Source organism: Enhydra lutris, unplaced genomic scaffold, assembly GCF_002288905.1.
Source record: "Enhydra lutris kenyoni isolate GAN:26980312 unplaced genomic scaffold, ASM228890v2 scaffoldscaffold9, whole genome shotgun sequence".
Lineage (NCBI taxonomy): Eukaryota > Metazoa > Chordata > Mammalia > Carnivora > Mustelidae > Enhydra > Enhydra lutris.
In genome coordinates this window covers 35,125,253-35,144,134 of record NW_019154093.1, presented here as the reverse complement: position 1 = coordinate 35,144,134, position 18,882 = coordinate 35,125,253, and the positions used below count along the sequence as shown (strand labels likewise).

The window sequence follows — 18,882 nt, the reverse complement described above, 5'->3', positions numbered from 1 at the left end:
ATGGGGACAAGAAACTATTTACATAGGAACCTAGTATGTGATAAGCACTGTTATATTTCAAAATGCATTATTTTATTTCTACATTGACCATTTGACACATATTTTTGTCCTCTTACCTGTGTGGAAGCAGTCCTGGAACTCAAGTAAGTTGTCTAAGTTTGCAGTTAGCACTGGCGGCCTTTGACTTTGAGGCTGTCTGACTCTCTCTACAAGGTTGTCTTCCTCCTAGGAGAGAATATGTGGAAGGTAAGAAAAAGGTATCTGCTAACGTGCCTCTTCTCTTCACCTTCGTATTTCCATGAGGAATTGTTTTCCTCAGCCGGTCAGTCTGGTTAGTATTTATGACTAGATCGGGCACAGGCGAGGTGCCCAGTGAGGGAGTGCTTCAAAGTAAAATTAACACGGTGCCTTGGTACTGAATCAAGCTCTGAGCCCTCGTTGTAAATCTCTCCGTTCCAGCTGCTGCCTTGAGTGAACCTATATTCCTTCTCAAAGTAGTGCTAATTTGGGTTTCTTCCATCTTTCACAATCTCCCTTGCCTCCTGTCCAGAGGTCGCATTGACCTCATGGGAGGTGCACTGCTGAGCCGTGGTCTGTGAACTCAGCTTTCTCTCAGGGTTAGGTGAACTAGTGGGAATATGATCTAAAAAGAGTACTCATGATTAGGAATGGTTGCAAGGTTTTGGTGAGGGTAGTTGGGGAAAATACCTGGTCAGTAAATGGACACATGATTCTCTCTAATGAAATTTTTAAAAATTCTAAAGCTGCAGTACAAGCAGGGGTGAGATGGGGAAAGCTCAGAGTCAGTGACTGCAATGCGCTAGCATGGCCAATGCTGTTTCTCTTGGCTGAAGATTGCTCGAAAGTAAGCAACCAGCTCTTAAACTTCTTCCTTCTCTGTTCCAGGTTTATCTTGATGTACGCCACAGTACTCTGCACGCAGTATAATTCTGCCCTTACAACTACAATAGTTGGCTGTATTAAAGTGAGTTGAAAAAATACTGTTATCTTTTGGGTACCTGCTTTATTTAAAAATTGTGGCTCTAAATCTTGCTGTGGTCTAAAACCCCATCATCCTTATTTCCTCACAGATTGTCTTGGTTTGGCAGATTGTGGTGCTGGTTTCTAAAACAATCTTCAAGAACTCGGGGAGGGCATAATCTCTGCTTCCAGGCAGCTTGGCTCTGGGGAATATGGGAAAAGGAGAATGGGTTACCTTAGAGTAGAGGAAGAGGAATTAGCTTTGTTTCAGACAGGATAGGTGGCTAGCTTGGGAGTGATAGGCCTGTCCCTTTAACCCCCGAAGAAAACTGTTCTGTTCGCTGCCTTACTGAGTTCTGGCTATTGTAGGGAAAGGATGCCTGCCAGAAGTTAATCAAGGGAGTTTTCCAGTGCATGAGCCAAACCTTAAATGGCCCACTTTTAAAAGCTGTGTCTGACATTTCCAGTGATGTCATTTCCTCCTGATCCATTTTATTTGAGGGAGGCTCATTTGTCCTAAGCCAGGGGAGCCAAGTTGACTTGAATATAGAGCTGAAGTTAGTGGCTTGAAGCCTGAGGCCTCTTTTTCTGACTTTGTGCTTCTAGTGCTTTAAGATCCAAGAGGCCGTGGCATGCCTGATTTCCAAATGAATTAGCAGGGTAGGCTTGCCTTCTTAAAAAAGGCAAGACAGAGAGAGATAGGTCCGTGATCCTTTGGGAAATAGAATGCCTGCCCTTGGGACTTCCTTTCTGATTTCCCCATTTGTCAATAGTGAGGGAAGGAATTGAAAAAGTTTTTACTGCCCTGCTATGTTTCCCTTTGCACCCCCATGGATTGGTGTCCACCTGCCCTCACTTTAAAAACTAGATTTGGGTTCAAATTTCAGGTCTGTGACTTCAAATCATGGAATTGGAATGTTTGGTGTAAATAGAATTAGCTGTGTGAATTCCCATGAAAGCTAGAGGCGGTTAATCTACATTCAGGCCTGGGCTTGCTAAGATAGGTTTAGCCCCTCAAATTAGCTCTCCGCTCTGTTTTGGTTTTGTGAAGTAAAGGCTTCAAGAGCAAAGTGAATGAATGGCTTGCCTCTTCAGAATAAGAAGAGCAAGAACATGAAAGATGGGCCAGTTGTAACCATGTTTTTGCCAAAAAGGATACTGCCCAAAAGCCAGTATTTAATTTTAATAACCTATTTGCTTAGGATTTCATAGGGTACTTTCTTTATATTTAGGAGCATGGAGTAGAAATATAATCATGGTCTTATTAACAGAAAGTCCAGTACTTTTCTTTTGATATATCTTCCTCCCCATGCAGCCCTCTGGATTTACTCTGTCCAAAGGGATCAGTGTTACTTCCAAACTCTAGAGAGAGGGGAAAAAATTGGTTTGTCTGATTAGTTTACAGCTGCTCTTGCTTCTCACTGTCTCGTGGCATTGCTGTTGAAGGCTGTCTGACATCTTCAGACAGATGGGAGTACGCCGATGCCCTTGCTGGTTCAGAGTCTCGTGGTCCATAGTGGAGCTTCTTTCATTAGCCTCCCAGATACAACCCTTTTAGCTCAGTCATCGTTCCCCAAGGGGCTGTCACTGGTTCTTGTTTCTCTGAAGCATGGTGGGAAAATTACTGAGGATACTTAATTACAAATGGCAATTCCTAGGCCCACCTCTTATACACTAAATCAGAATCTCAAGTAGAGCCTGGAAATCATCATTTCTAACAAGGTATATTAATGTTTGGGAATCACAGTCTGAATTTTGAGGTACTAGTATAGTCTCTTCTCTGCTTGCTGGTAGGTTCTGCTCGGGGCATCACTGTCTGTTCCTGATTTTGAACAGCAGGATTTGGGCTCTCAGTCTTCTCCCTTTCTGTAGTTCCTGGGCACTTCATGCAAATGAACCTGCCATCTCTGCATCTCTGTGCTCTGAGCTGATCCACACGTTTTCCCAAGTTACCTACTAGCCTTGTTTAGTGTTGCATGGTATTTAATTTTGCGTTTTCCCCTCAAAATAATAAGAAAATCTGTTCTGTGGTAACTTGCTGTCTCCATCCTTAGACCTAGAAGAGGCTGACGTAATTCCGAATGCTCTCTCAGAGGGCACGCCCATTATAAAAATAATTCTGAAGTTTCTTTTTGGCTTTTCAGAAACACTGTGGCACTTTACTTCTGCTTTGTAGACCTGATCTAGGCGAGCTCAGGTTCTAAAAATGTTTGTGACATTTACCATTTCTGTCAGCTGTCATAGCAGAGAGGGAGGTGGTGACTTTGAATGTGAAAGCGAGGAGGTTAGGGAACAATTGACTAGTAACTTGAACTTTGGGAAAGTTTATTTCACCTCTGTGGCCTGAAGATAAATAAAAGGGAGCCAGATAAGCAGATGTTTACACCTAGGAGTTTAAGGGAGTGAGGAGAAATAATTTTAAATATGGGAATTTGAGATGACTTTTCATGTATTTTTTTTAAGAGTACAAAGAAGAATGTCTCTAAAAACAGTGTTCATGTTGGTAAACTCCCTGTCATCCCTTTTTTCCTTTCTAAAAAAGAGGTAAAGATGTTGATATGTGAGGTTTTTCTTCTTCACTTTTGTCTCAAAAGTCAATGGTTACTTCGGTGGGAGGAAGAAGCCTTCTTGTCTAAGACTGCTAAACATGCATTAGTGCTTTCCACCCCTACAGACAGCAGTGTTTCTCTATTTAGATTTACAATGTCAGCCCATACCGTGGGGCACGGGAAGTTGATAATCTGGTGATAATTCTCGATGAAAGCATTTAGCTTTTGGAGGGCTAGATTGAGAAGAGGTTAATGTCTTTTCTTATTTCTTATTTCCTACTACACTCATTATAGGATTGGTGGGTTTTTGTTATTGTCTTGTTTCTTTGATTTTGTATTTTAAGGATAGGTATTTGGGCCATTCTGTGGATGAGTTAATATGAACATTGAAAAATCTCGGTTAAACCTGTGTTACAACATATTGCCATTTTTCTTTGTAGAATATATTAATAACTTATATTGGAATGGTCTTTGGTGGAGATTATATTTTCACATGGACAAACTTCATTGGCTTAAATATCAGGTAAGTAAAAATATTTAAATGTAACCACTTTGACAAGAGGGATTTGGATACTTAAATAGTGTCATAGTAGGGGGCTATTTAATTGAAAATTTTTTCATTTATTAAACAATTATTGAACACCTACAGTATAGTGTATTTTTAATGTCTTCACATAATGCTTTTTAAGAAATGGGGATAAGATGGTTCCATATTTATGCACAGTATTTAGGGAATCTTTTCTGGAAGTTAAACCCTTTCTACTTACTAGCCTTCAAAGACAGTCTTTTACTTATTATGCTAGATGGCAGTACACTATTCTGAGGTAAATTCCGGGCTAAAGAAGAGCAGCTCTGTTAGAATTGCTGTATATGTGCCTGACCTTGGACATATCACTGGATTGCTTTAGTCCAGACTTCATCAGTGATGAGGGTAACTTGCATGAAAGATCCTTATTAGTTCCAGAATTAATTTCATGGCTTTAAATGCTGTATGTATGCTTAAAAATTCCCAGATTTGTTTTCGGGCCAGAACCCTGTCTTGAACTCCAGTTGTTTATCTTTTCCTGAGCTTCAGTTTTCTTACGTGTCGGGAATGAAGATATCCATATCTCTTTAGAGTTGTTAGCATGAAATAATCTAATATAAAGTACCCAATTCACTGTTTGACATCTGTGGTGAGTAAATATCAGTTTCTTTCATTAATATTTGTGAGAAAGGGCCAGGATATAAGGAACGACCTGGTGGAACAGTTTTGACTTTGGATTCATTGACTTTGACTCCATTTCATTCACTTCTAAAAATTTGGATTAAAGAATCATTATGGCACCATATAGACCTGACTCAGAGGTGCTTTGGTTTTCTTTTTGTTCCCTTCAAATAAATAACCTGTAAGGTTATTTGGCTTGTAAAGCCAAAATGAAGTAAAAGTAAGTAAAAAGTTTGCATTTTCAGATCTCTGCAGTTCAAATCTCTCATAAGGTAACAAAGTTCTTACAGAAGCCTTAGGTATCTTTTTTCACATTGCAGGCTATTTAAAAAAACTTTTAAAGTGTATGATATGTTGCAATGTTATGAAGTATGTCAGTCTAACATAATTAAATCCAACATCTTGAGAATTCTTCCAGCAGAATTTCTTTTTGCGTCAGGTAGTGCATTTTAGTTCTGGTTGAACAGTCCCGTTTTGCTAGCAAGGTTACTTGATAGTGATAATTATGATTATGACTGTCATGGGTACTCTGTCCCTAGGTAGTATTTTTAACAATTTCTAATTGCTTTCACATTTTATTGTAATAAATTTTACATATCTTGTCATTTTAATCTCTCTTATTACAAGGCTGAGGAGAATAATTGATGTACTTAATCAGCCAAATTAGTTGCAGAGTTGGGATTAAAATCCAGGTGAATTTCTTTTCGAATACTATTTCCATTACAGCATGCTTTTCAATGTTTGTAGAGGAAAGTATATATTAACTAATTTTTTTTTTTACTCTCTTTAAGATGAAAATTACGGTTTTATTATTTACAGTTTTTGACTTAGTCATTGGTAAGCAGACTCACAGGTTGTGGATGTTCCTTTTTTTTTTAATGTAAAAACCAAATGTAAAGTGGCTGTCATATTTCACTTTGGAAATGGTGTCAATGCATTTTTGGCTGACTGCACGTTGAAGGAGATCAGTAATTAAACCGTATTCTTAAAAGAATCTATGATTAGGGGCGCCTACGTTGCTCAGTTAAGCATCTGGCTTTTTTTTTTTTTTTTTTAAGATTTTATCTATTTATTTGACAGACAGCGATCACAAGTAGTCAGAGAGACAGGCAGAGAGAGCGGAGGAAGCAGGCTCCTTGAGGAGCAGAGAGCCCAATGCGGGGCTCGATCTCAGGACCCTGAGATCATGACCTGAGCTGAAGGCAGAGGCTTTAACCCACTGAGACACCCAGGCGCCCCAAGCATCTGACTTTTGATCTCAGCTCAGGTCTTGATCTCAGGGTCATGAGTGTGGGCCCCACGTTGGGCTCCACCCTGGATGTGGAGCCTACAAAAAAAAAAAAAAGATTCCGTGATTAGACCCAGATACAACTAGCTTCCCCCCACCCTGCCTAGATTCTTTGTTTTGTTTTGTTTTGTTTTTTAAAGATTTTATTTATTTGAGAGAGAGAAAGAATGAGAGAGAGAGCATGCATGAGAAGAGAGAGGTGAGCAGAAGCAGACGCCCCACCAAGCAGGGAGCGCGCCAGGGGACTTGACCCCAGGACTCCAGGACCATGACCTGAGCTGTAGGCAGCCGCCCAACCAACTGAGCCACCCAGGTGCCCTCTTTGTTGTTTTAAGAAAAGTTTAAGTAGCCCTCTCTCGGGGCGCCTGGGTGACTCAGTGGGCTGAACCTCTGCCTTCAGCTCAGGTCATGATCTCAGGGTCCTGGGATCAGGCCCCGCATCGGGCTCTCTGATCGGTGGGGAGCCTGCTTCCCCCCCTCTCTCAACCTCCCTTTCTGCCTATTTGTGATCTCTGTCTCTGTGTCAAATAAATAAATAAAATCTTTAAAAAAAAAAAAAAGTAGCCCTCTCTCTGTTGTGATTCAAGTGCAAGAAGCAGGAGGTTTATACTGAGCGACTCAGTATAATGATTCTGTGATTTAGGAGGCTTTTTTTTTTTCCCCTCAGTAGGGCTCTGTTGAGAGCCTGGCTGTCTTCAGGTCTTCTAAATGCCTTTTTCCAGTAGCCACTTAGTGAGTGCTCACCCCAGCCCAAAAGGGCAACAACCAAGAGTAGGAAATAATTAGCAAATGGTGGTGACAAGAGCCTGCTTCTGTACTTCCATCAGTTGGACTTGGCCTTGCCTTTGGCCTAAGTAATGTAACTTTTCCAGATAATGATATCATCATCCTCGTAACTGCCCAGGCTAGAATTCCTAGAATCTCTGGGACTCATCTTCATCTGTGATTCCTTTTTTCCTTCCATTAAAAAAAGTATATATATATATATATATATATATATATATATATATATATGATTTAAGTACAGTCAGATTCACCCCTTTTCATGTAAAGTTCTGTGAGTTTTGACAGATGCCTACAGTCATGTAACTACCACCACCACATTCATGATATAAAACAATTGTGTTGGGGCTCCTGGGTGGCTCAGTGGGTTAAGCCTCTGCCTTTGGCTCAGGTCGTGATCTCGGGGTCCTGGGATCGAGTCCCGAATCGGGCTCTCTGCTCAACAGGGAGCCTGTTTCCCCCTCTCTCTCTGCCTGCCTCTCTGCCTACTTGTGATCTCTGTCTGTCAAATAAATAAATAATAAAATCTTTAAAAAAAAAAAAAAAAAAAACAGTTGTGTTGCCTCTAAAATCTTCCCATGTCTCTTTGCATTGAATCTCTCCCTTTCTGTTCAGCCCCTGTTTTCTATCCATATAGTGTCCAGAATGGCATGGAATGGTAGCTTTTGGTCTGACTTCTTTCACTTAACATACTGCACTTGAGATTTGTGTTGCATTCAGAGATTCTGTTATGGGTGTATCACAGTTTGTTTATCCATTCACCAATTGAAAGACGTTTTGGGGGGGGTGCCTGGGTGGCTCAGTGGATTAAAGCCTCTGCCTTCGGCTCAGGTCATGATCCCAGGATCCTGGGATCGAGCCCCGCATTGGGCTCTCTGCTCAGCGGGGAGCCTGCTTCCTCCTCTCTCTCTGCCTGCTTCTCTGCCTACTTGTGATCTCTGTCTGTCAAATGAATAAATAAAATCTTAAAAAAAAAAGACGTTTGGGTAGTTTCCAGTTTTTAGCTGTTTTATATTAGCTGTTAAAAAAACTTGCTTAAAAGTTTGTGAACATAAGTTTTCATTTCACTTGGGTAAATACCTAGAAGTTTGAACTCCTGGGTTGTCTGGTAAATGTGTGTTTAACTTCATAAGAAATTGCCAAACTATTTTCAAGAAATATCTGTACCATTTTGCATATCCCTCAGCCTCATACGATGATCTATGGTGGTTGCTCCACATCCTAGCAATTGGTAGTGTCAGTTTTTGTTTTTTAAATTCTAGACATTCTAATAGATCTATAGTGGTATCTCATTGTAGTTTTTTTTTTTTTAAGATTTATTTGAGAGAAAGAGTGGGTGGAGGGGGACAGAGGGAGAGGGACAGAAAGACTTAGGCAGATTCTGTGCTGAATTTGGAGCTCTACATGGGGCTTGAACTCATGACCGTGAGATCACTTCCTGAGCCATGGGACACTTAACTGACTGTGCCACCCAGGCACCCCTTACTGTGGTTTTAATTTCCGTAATGATTCATGATGTTGAACATCTTTTCACCTGCTTATTTGCCATCTGTATATATTCTTTGGTAGAAAGGCTGTTCAAATATGTTGCCCATATTTTTAAAAAATTGGGTATGTGTTTTGTTTTTTTGGAAAATTTTATTTTATTTTATTTTTTAAGATTTTATTTATTAGACAGAGACACAACCAGAGAGGGAGCACAGCACGGGGAGTGAGAGAAGGAGAAGCAGGTTTCCTGCCCAAAAGGGAGCCTGCTGCGGGGCTTGATCCCAGGACCCTGGGATCATGACTTGAGCTGAAGGCAGACGCTTAATGACTGAGCCACCTAGGCACCCCTGGAAGATTTTATTTTTAAGTAATCTCTACACCCATCCTGGGGCTTGAACTTTCTACTCTGAGATCAAGAATCACATGCTCTACCGAGCTAGCCAAGTGCCTGTTGTTTTTTTAAATTTTGTTTTGTTTTCTTAAGTTTTGAGAGTTCCTTATTTATTGTGGATGCAAGTCCTTTATTAGCTATGTGATTTACAAGTATTATTTCCCAGTCTGTAGCTTGTCTTGTCATTTTCTTAATACTCTCTTTTGAAGGGCACAACTTTTAAGACTACTTTATCAGTTTTTCCTCTATGAGTTGTGCTTTAGTGTAAACCAGATTATAAAGATTATCTCTGATGTGTTCCTTTAGACATTTTATAGTTTTATTTTACAATTAGGTATATAGCCCATTTTTGGATTAATTTTTATATAGTATAAAATTGGGGGGCGCCTGGGTGGCTCAGTGGGTTAAGCCTCTGCCTTTGGCTCAGGTCATGATCTCAGGGTCCTGGGATCGAGCCCCACATCGGGCTCTCTGCTCGGCAGGGAGCCTGCTTCCCCCTCTCTCTCTGCCTGCCTCTCTGCCTTCCTGTAACCTCTCTCTCTGTGTCAAATAAATAAATAAAAAATCTTAAAAAAAAAAATTGGGATGAAAAGTTCTTTTTATATTGTGTGTGTTTTATATAGATATCCAGTTGTTCTAGAACCTTTTATTGAGAATGCTATTCTTTCTCTGTTGAATTGCCTAATTCTTTGTAGCACTCTTTGGAAGTTTTTTTTATTATCACTATTTTATAGTGGAGGTTTATGAGGAGGTTGAGCCTAGAGAAAGGCTAAGTAAGTTGAGTGCATTCTGAAGTTATGCACTAAGCGTGTGTTTGTATGCCAGGCATTATGTTCTAGAGGGACATGGTGTATTCATTCCCTCCTAGATCTGCTGTTGTCACACAATTAGTAAGTCATGTAACAAGGATTTTAACCCAGATGGGTTGGACTCCAGAATCCAAGTTCTCATTCCTTAATGTACACTCATTCAGCAAATGACTGAATAATTACATTGTAGCCTAGTAAACTGTTTATGTATCCATCACCATTTTAGATTCTTGGCTATGTGAAGGCAGAAATCACTTGTCTTATTTATAGTTGTGCCAGTATTTATCAGCACCTGACCCATAGTAAGCATTCAACTGGTAATAGTAACAAAATACTAACCAGTTTTTTGTTTTTGTTTTTTAAGATTTTATTTGTCAGAGAGCACAGCAAGGGTTGCTGCAGGCAGAGGGAGAAGCAGGCTTCCTGCTCAGAGCCCAATGCAGGACTCGATCCCAGGACCCTGAGATTATGATCTGAGCTGAAGGGAGACGCTTAACCGACTGAGCCCCCAGGCGTCCCTTAACCAATAGTTTTTATGTGAACTTGTACTGGGCATTGTGCTGAGTACTCCATACTTAATCTCTGTAACAGCCCTATGAGATAGATCCTGTGAATATTCCATTTCACAGGCTGAAAAGCTTGTACCATAGTATCCAGCTGGTAAGTATTCCATCCATGATTTGCCTTCCAAGTCTTCATTCTTAACCACAGTCTAGTAAATAGTGGATAGATGAATGAATTAATTTTATTTTCATATCCCTTCATGATACGCCATAATACTGGTTACATACCTTTAAGGCAGCCTCCTTTAGGGCCACAAAACTCATTTTACTGTAGCTTCTGAGGCCTCACAGCGGTCTACACAGTCTCTGGAATGGGACATGGAGCAGCTTAGAGTAGTTCCAGAGCTGATTCCTGAGGACTTTGGTCTAGCCAACTCTGCTCAGCACCATTCCCTCATTTGGGACTCCTTAGCCTCTTAGATGAGTTGCTTCCGGTTTTCAGACTGTTTCTTCTCCTGCATAATTCCATCCTAGAAGATTTTGTTCTGGTTCCAGACTTCTCCTGAAGGTCACAAGCTTTTCCTTTGCTTAGTGGTTCTCTCATTTGGAGAGAGAGAGAGGACATGTTTTGTGCTACTGGTTAGTTGCTGCTGATGTAATCTCCACTAGGCTATTTATAGAGTTATATAACTGGCATCTATCTCACTTGAGTAACTTAGGCTTTCGAATAGGATCTAGGGAGGTTGGCTAGCTGTTGGTTATATCATAATTCCTGACAGAAGATCACCAAAATGGAAATGGCAAAAAATCTGTGTTCTGTTGCAGGACTGCCATGAGCTATTTATAATTCACCTTTTGCAACCTCAGGTTTTTTTGCTCTCAGTTTTTGAGCTCGAGTTGTCTATCCTAATTCTGCCACTAAACTTCTCTGTTTCACCTTGTGGGAGTCCTGTAGAAACTGTGCCCCATGCTCAGGGGTCTGGAGTTATTTTGCAGGAGACTTACGACATTGGAAGGAACTTCCTCCTGGTGTAGAATATACATAAAATACGCTGTCCTTTTAGTTTTGATGGGAGTCCTCCACCCACATCCTAAGTTTTTTTTAAGAGGCAGAAAAGAAAAAGAAGTATAGATGTAGGGTAGGAAATGGTAGATGGGCTGAAGTAGTTTGGATTCAGCCCCAAGTTGAGGAACAGTATCAGAGATGTCAAGAAAACAAAACAAAACAAAGCAAAAAGCTCTTTGTAAATATGGGAGAGAATCTCCCTTTCCAAAAAACCAACACTAAACAATAAGAATAAGTAGAAAACAAGTTCTAGGCTTATATTCTTTTTTGTTTTCCTGTAACTTTTCTCTAGTGCTGTTTTTAAAACAACAACAACAAACCTATCTAACTGTCTGGGGTCTACCCAGAATTCTGATCTTAGAACGTTTGCCTGATTCATTCATATCAGTTAATAAAGCAAATGATACCCTTTTCACGGTCCGTGAGTTCCAAACAACATCACAACAGGATTTGGGAGCCTTTTGTTTCTAAATTTATTCCTGGGAAAATTCCTAAAACTCTTAGGCAGATGGAATGGTTCACGTCCTGGCCAGACATCTGTGACTCAGGTACTTCTATTTTTTAAAGTATGTGCACGGACCAGCACTTACCCTGGCGTAGAAAGGATGCAAATACCTTTGTGGGAAGGCAGCGGATAGGGAGTCAGTGTTTGCCGAGTACCTAGTTAGTGACGCTGTCTTTCCACGCCGTCTCATCTAGTTGTCTCTGGTTCACAGCACAGTGAAATGGAGACTTCAGTAAAGTCAGTTGTCCGAGGGCACACAGCTGCCCCAGTGAGAAGCAGAACTGAGATTCTAACCCTGATGTGACTAGAAAAATATGCCGGGTGACTTAGCCATTTGAGGCCACGTGTGTTAAGAGATCAAATGGCCTGCCCTTTGTTTCAACAGTTCCCAGAGCCTCTTTGCTTATCGCCTGCCTTACCACTGATTAGTCTCTATTCTCCTGTCTCCTTTGGTAGGCAGAGTAAGAATCAGAATTATTGAACCCAGTCTGTGCATATGTTAAAGAAAGTGATGACTTAGTGTATACAAAGCCATAGACTAATTCTGTTCAGGGAATTTGTAATTTAGCTGGGAAGATTCATTTATTCATAAACAAATAAATGGTTGATACCTGCTAAACATTGTTTTAGGCACTGGGGATAGAGCTGCTATCAAAACCCTTGCCCTTCATGGAGTTTTCCTTCTAGTAGAGGAGACAAAAAAATGAATGGGTAATCAGTGTTAGCTGTGATGATAAATGCAGAAAAATAAAGCAGGAAAGGGGATTAAAGAGTATTGCAGGGGGCGGGCATACTTATACTTGTAAATACCTATAAAATGGAGGGAATGAACCACATGGATTTCTGGAGGGAAGAGCAAGTGAAAAGAGCCTGAAGTGGGAGTGTAGCCTGGTATGTTCAGGGAACAAATGAGGCCAGTGTGGTGGGAGTAGCATGGATGAGGTGAGATGGGGCCATGCATGTAATGGGGTGGGGTGATAGATTGGGGACTGCTTTTAAGAGAGGGTAAGATGGAGGATTTTGTATAAAGGAGTGACATGATCTGATTTAGTTTTAACAGGACTCCTTTGCCCAGTGTTGAGATAAGGTGCAAGGAGGAGGGAAAGAGTGAAGATTGTTAACAGTAATGGCTTTGATGCATGTAGGAATCATAAAGCATTTATTATAACATTAGGAATGTATATGGCCTTAATAACAGCAATGATGAGGTACTTCTCTACATTCTCTTGAGAGCGTTCCATAGCTGTCATCACGCAAGTGTCACAAAGTAGCTGTCCAGACTGGTACCTGTCATAAGGCTGTGGTTGTCCGCTTGGGAAGCTGCATAGAGGAAAGGCTCCTTAGGGGCGGCCTTGAGCAGTAGGTAGGATTTGAGGAGGCAGAAAACAGAAGGGGCTTATTCCAGTCATTGAGTACTACATGAGCAAAAGCATGGAGCCAGCCGTGCAGATGTTGGATGGGAGACTGGGGATGGGCAGCAGGTACTCTGGGATGGCTGGAGTAAGGGACCTCACAAGGGTGGTATAGACCGGCCCCCAAGTGTGAGCTGCCTCGAGTGTCTCCTAACCCAGGAATGAGGAATACCTGGCTCAGAAGACACCGTGCGAGTTACTGCTCAACTGCAGGTCATAGAGGTGAGGTCAAAGCTTGTTCACTCAGTATAAGCAAGGCCTCTTTGGGATGACCAAAGACAAGAGGCCTTATTACCCCTAGGACTCCTGGATTTTCTGGGTGAACAGAAAATGAAGATGAAGAAAAGCCGCAGTTGGCAAAACCTGTTGCTTCTGTTTGCTTTTTTGGCAGTATTAGCTCCTGATGTGCCTTGGCATTTTGACGTTGACTTTGACTGATGTTTACTGTATGCTAATTAGCTTTTTGAAATGATCTATTGTCCATTATATAATTTAAGTATAGAATTTGAATTATAAAATTAACACATAATTTTATTTAGCCTCTTGTTGTATAAATAAATTATATAATTTAATTTGCCCTTCAGTCCTCTAAAAGTGGTATTCTAATCGCCATTTCCCAGATGGGTTCATTTCACAGAGCCGAGGCTCTGAGAGGGTAAGTAACTTGTCTCCCATCATAGACCTTTGTGAATGTCAAGGTCAGCAGTCAATCCTGTTCACCTCTGTGCCTCTCTCTGTTCAGATTGGAAAGCTTTGGAAGGTTATATATACAGAGGTAACACAGCTCTGCTTTATTTGGCTGGTGAGAAAGAGGAAAGAAGGCTCCCCAGCAGCTGCTGTGTGGGGGTCAAGATGGGGTATAGGAAGGATGCAGCCAGAGGTACAGTTGCTGTTACATGGCAGGAATTACTGTATGTTAGGAAATAGCAGTAAAAATCACACTGCCCTGGGTCACAGGTTTTGGTGTAGATTGACATGTTTTACATGTGAAATACAGAAGGCAGAGTCCAGTCTGAGAGGCAGAGCTGCCCGGCTAGACATGAGCAGACATGTCCTCTATGAGAGGAGATGGAGACAGCCTGGATCTTAGACTTTTGCTCCCTGACCATGGAGTTGCCATATGGAAGGCATTTCAGCATCTGTTTGTAGAATGGTTATCTCTAAGTGAGGCTAGTAAATAGGTCCGTGGCTGTGGATCTAGAAGAGGTAGGTTGTGTCTGCCTGGCTCGGGAAGATGAGATGTGGTCAGAGTGGGTGGAGTGGCCCAGCCTTGCAGTATTCTAACTGAAGCCTGGTATCTCTCTCCTGTTCAGTTCCCGGCTGTGTCTGTCACAGGTTCAGTGAATTCAGAGATGATAGTACTGTGATCTGAGTATTAGGCAGGGGGAAAATTGCTTGAGATTTAAAAAAATGAGTATGTAGGATGGTCAAATATATAAATAACAAGTCCAGAGTATCAGAAGTCATCATCTTTAATGTGAACATTTACAGAACCAATAGATGGAGAAGTTTTTTGTTTGAATCTGTAGAAGATCCTAATTCCCAGCCATTTGGTATTGATGTATAAAGATTCATATAGACCCACCACCCTCAATTTGGGCTTTTCCCTTTCTTTTCTCTTCCCTCCTCTTCCCCCTCCTTGAAGTTTGCTCACATGCCCAAAGCTGCTATGAAGCAATTTAGATTCCTTTCCAAAACATTCATTCACCACTGCTCGGCTCACAGGATCCTTGTGGATGGATACTCAGTTCTCTTCAGACCATTTGGAAATGGCCATTTCTGAAAATGTGCATATTTGATAAAGTCAGGAATAAAGATGAGGTGAAAAATCTTTTATTATTGCCTCATGTTGGAACATGTAAGGATTTGAAAAGTCTGTGCCCTTTCTCCAGAGTTTAGAATAGGAGTCTCTGTGTTTTGATTTTGCTCTGGTTGTTCAAACAGCTTTGTAGCAACAGTGTACCCTCCTCTTGCATCAGGTCAAGTCTCCCTATGATACCACCCTACCTTTGTTAACGGTGCATCCCCTTTAGTCTGTGAATAGCGAGGCTGACAGGGAAGGGCGGGGAAGGAATATATATTTCCTGGTTGTTTTACCATGTGCCAGGATCAAGGCCTGGGTTCTTTATGTATATGATCTCATTTATAGAGAGTATTATTCTTATTTTATTAATACAGAAATAGAATCTCAGAGAAATTAACAAGGGACACAGAGCTAGTAGTATATTCAAGACCTAACTCCACAAAGCCCATGTTTTTTCAATACACCAACTATGCTAGGGATGTAGGGTACAGGGTCATCTTAAGGATGAGGCCTAGAAGAAATTCCAGGGTATTCTTTGTCTTCTTCAATCCTCCACTGCTCTATTATTTCTCTCCAAGTGAAATCAGCTTAATATAAAGATCAGAGAATGTCTTGACAGGAAAAATAAAGAAACCGTTGTTATATTTGAGGTTGTTGTGGAAGGAGGACCCTAGAGGAAAGAATGAAAGGAAGAAAGGAGCAATCCTACTTTGTGGTGAGGGGAGGGCAGGGTTGGAGGCAAAGGGGACTTTGTCCTGTATATGTACATGTGAATCTCAAAGAATGTTGAGCTTCTGTCATTTCCCACTGAGTAGGGAGCCCCAGGTGGGACTCCATCTCCAGAACCTGGGATCACGACCCGGCAGACACTCAGCCGACTGAGCCACGCAGGTGCCCCGAGAATAGAACCAATTTCAAACAAGGTGTAAGTTCATGAGTCATGTGGTCATGCAAAAGGTGGGGAGCCAAATCTGGGAGGAATCTGAAAGCAGAAGTGGGGCCAAGATGCCAACTGGAGATCCAAGAGAGTCAAAGGTGTCAGGCTTAGCAGCAGAGTCTCTAATGTCTCTGTGATGAGCTCCCCCAGTTTACTTTCAGTTGGTGACTGGGGCAGGGAGCTGTGTATCCCATGTGGATTTGAGGTCACTACAGAGAATTGGCAAGTGTAATCACTGTCCCTCACGCACGCCTTCCCTCCGGGTGGTCAGTGTGGTGGATAAGTGAGGGGTACCAGAAAGCAGCTCAGAGGCAGAGGGCTCAGATGAGAGGTTCTGCACTGTGAACTTGATTCTAGTCAGAGAGAAACTAGCTCTATGAATTTCCCAGGGTCTGCATGTTTACTTACCAATTGGGATGTTTTTTATCCTTAAAAATTACATTTCTTTGTCTTGAATGATTATTTTTGAAAATACAGAAAATAGAAATTAAAAAATCACCTATGATCTCACCATCTAGATGTAAAAACCATAAATGTTCTTGTGTTGTCTCTAGACTTCATTCTGATGCATATTAGTGTAGTGTGTACTTAAATAATGGGATTAGACAATACTTCATGTTTTGTGAGATTGTTTTCTCATTTAAGATGTCATTGCCATTTTTGTTTTATATTATTTTATGAAATACATCATATTCTATTGTACGCATTTATGTAATTCTCTCTTGGGACATTTATCCTTTACCTCATTTTCTGCTATTATAAATTTTGTGGCAAACTCTTTCTTGGTAAGTCTATGAAGATGTATACAATTCTTCCATGAAGTAGATTGCTCAAAGGAGAAGCAGAATCCTAAGTTTTTTTTTTTTTTTTTTTTTTTTTTTTACTTCAACAAATGGTTTCCAGAAGGGTGGTATAAAATTGGCACTCCTGCCAGCAGGTACGTGCACACATTTATTTCCTCAGAGCATCAGCAGCAGGGCGTGATACGATGGTGAGGGAGCATCTCTTGTTCGATAGCTGAAAACACTGTATGTTTTAATTTTACGTGCTGTTGGTTTATGAAGGTAACTCCAGCCCTCAACACTAGTCCCCCATACCTTCGCCATTCCTTCCTTCTCTCCTCCCTGATGGTGGTTTTCTGTTTTGCAGCATTGCAGGGAGCCTGGTGTATTCCTACATCACTTTCTCTGAAGAGCAGCTGAGCAAACAGTCAGAGGCCAGTAACAAGCTGGACATTAAGGGGAAAGGAGCAGTGTGACCAGAGGATTGCTTCGATGACGTAGGCCCAAGTTTTTGATCAACTGAAAACACTGGCAATTCGTATACAGACACTGAGGTGTCTTGATTATGGAGAAAATAACCATTCCTTTGCACTTGTACAATCTGAGGATTGATTGTTGCCTTTTAAAATTTTATGAGAGAAACTTATAATTGACTCTATTTTAAATATGCCGTTGGAATTAACTTATATCAAACTGGAAAATGTACTGGACTTTTTAATTTATTTCTTTTATGCCAACAGTGAAACATCGGTGTTTTGAAAATATTGTTCCATAGTTTGAAATCCAGGTGTCCCTTCAAGCTGCATTTACATAGTGCCCCAGCTGGAGCCTCCTCAGTTGGTTGGCTGCGGCACAGAGAGGCAGGTTAGCCTGCCTTCTGCTGGAAATGCAGCCAAGTATCTACAATTTCTCCTTCTTGAATTTTGTTTCTTAACAATTGCATTTCCTTCGTAAGGGTAGTATCACTGCATTTGCTTAAGATGACAGCTTTGGCATTAAAAAACCATGTGGGCTTTGAAGTTGTATGGGTTTCCACGTTGGCTTCCCTGAGGACTCCTGGGATGGGCACAGTGCATTCCTTGAAGTTATGTTCCCTCTTTGTTGTGTAGGATGGCGATAATGAAGGGAGGGAGAAAGTAGGCCCTTTTCTCATTTATTCATCTGTAGGATTCATTCACTCAACTCAAAGGTACCGGGTATATAATATGTACCTGGCATTATGCTAAGTGCTGGGGGTACAGGGATGTTTTTGGAGGTAGCTGAATGATCTTACTCCTGCTATTGTGATGGAGGGTTAAGAGAGGAAACTTAACTTTATGATCCATTCAGGAGATGCTGTGACCCTGAACAAGCCACAGAAACTTTTTTCAGCTCTTAGCTACTGCGAGTCTGTGAATGGGCTTAGAAGCACCCGTCCCTGTCTGCCCCACAATGGTGAAACCAGAAGCTACGACAGGAGATGACATGCATGTGAAGAGCTGCATTTTGTTTATTTATTTAAACAGTTTTTTCGTTTTAATTTTTTTTAAAGTTAACTCTGTACCCACCGTGGAGCTTGAGCTCCTGACCCCAAGATCAAGAGTCGTATGAAGAGGGGCACCTGGGTGGCTCAGTGGGTTAAGCCTCTGCCTTCAGCTCAGGTCATGATCTCAGGGACCTGGGATCGAGTCCCACATCGGGCTCTCTGCTCTGCAGGGAGCCTGCTTCCTCCTCTCTCTCTCTCTCTGCTTGCCTCTCTGCCCACTTGTGATCTCTTTCTGTCAAATAAATAAAATCTTTAAAAAAAAAAAAAAAAAAAAAAAGAGTCGTATGAAGAGCTGCATTTGGGCAACTATGCAGCCCAGCTATTCTTCTCTGAGGGAGAATGGCCGGCCCGCAAGGTGGCCCCCATCTCTTTGCTGTGCTTCCTTCTTCCGGGTTTGGTTGCTGTTCTTTTTACTCCTCTTTGAATTGCTGCAGCTAGGCCTTCCATTCCTGAGTGTGCTGGTTTGAGGGGAAGCCTGCTCAGATGTCTTTGTGTTGTCCAGGCGTGGTCTCTGTGTGGCAGTGTCCGCTTAGAGTTTACACGGCAGGAGCATACCGGTCTCCTCGGGTACTGTCACCTACAACCCCTGTCCCTTGGGCGTGGCAGCTTCTCGCAAGACTTCTGCTGCATCCTGGGAGAGCAGCTGTGAATAGGCGGTGCCTGCGCTGTCTCTCTGGATGGGAAGGGTCTTCCCTCACACACAGCCCTGTGTGCCGGCTCAGAGACATCCACTGACTTTGGGTATGAGTGTTTGCACAGGCTGGTTGTGCAGTCAGTGCGGAAGAGGCTGGGTACTTTCGCACTGGTCCACACGAACTTCTCTTTCACTGAGTTTGGAATCCACAGGGCTCT

General features: G+C 41.7%; 1 protein-coding gene across 1 annotated transcript in view; it reads left to right on the top strand.

Annotated features, from left to right (window-relative positions):
* The window catches only part of LOC111143110 (solute carrier family 35 member D1), a 43,051-nt gene extending 24,949 nt beyond the window's left edge, over positions 1 to 18,102 (top strand). Inside the window, exons 10-12 of the mRNA XM_022496592.1 lie at positions 907 to 985; positions 3,971 to 4,053; positions 16,873 to 18,102. Coding sequence (XP_022352300.1) covers positions 907 to 985; positions 3,971 to 4,053; positions 16,873 to 16,981 — 271 coding nt within the window. The 3' untranslated portion in view covers positions 16,982 to 18,102. The remainder of the gene's footprint in view (positions 1 to 906; positions 986 to 3,970; positions 4,054 to 16,872) is intronic.
* Positions 18,103 to 18,882: the final 780 nt, after the last annotated feature.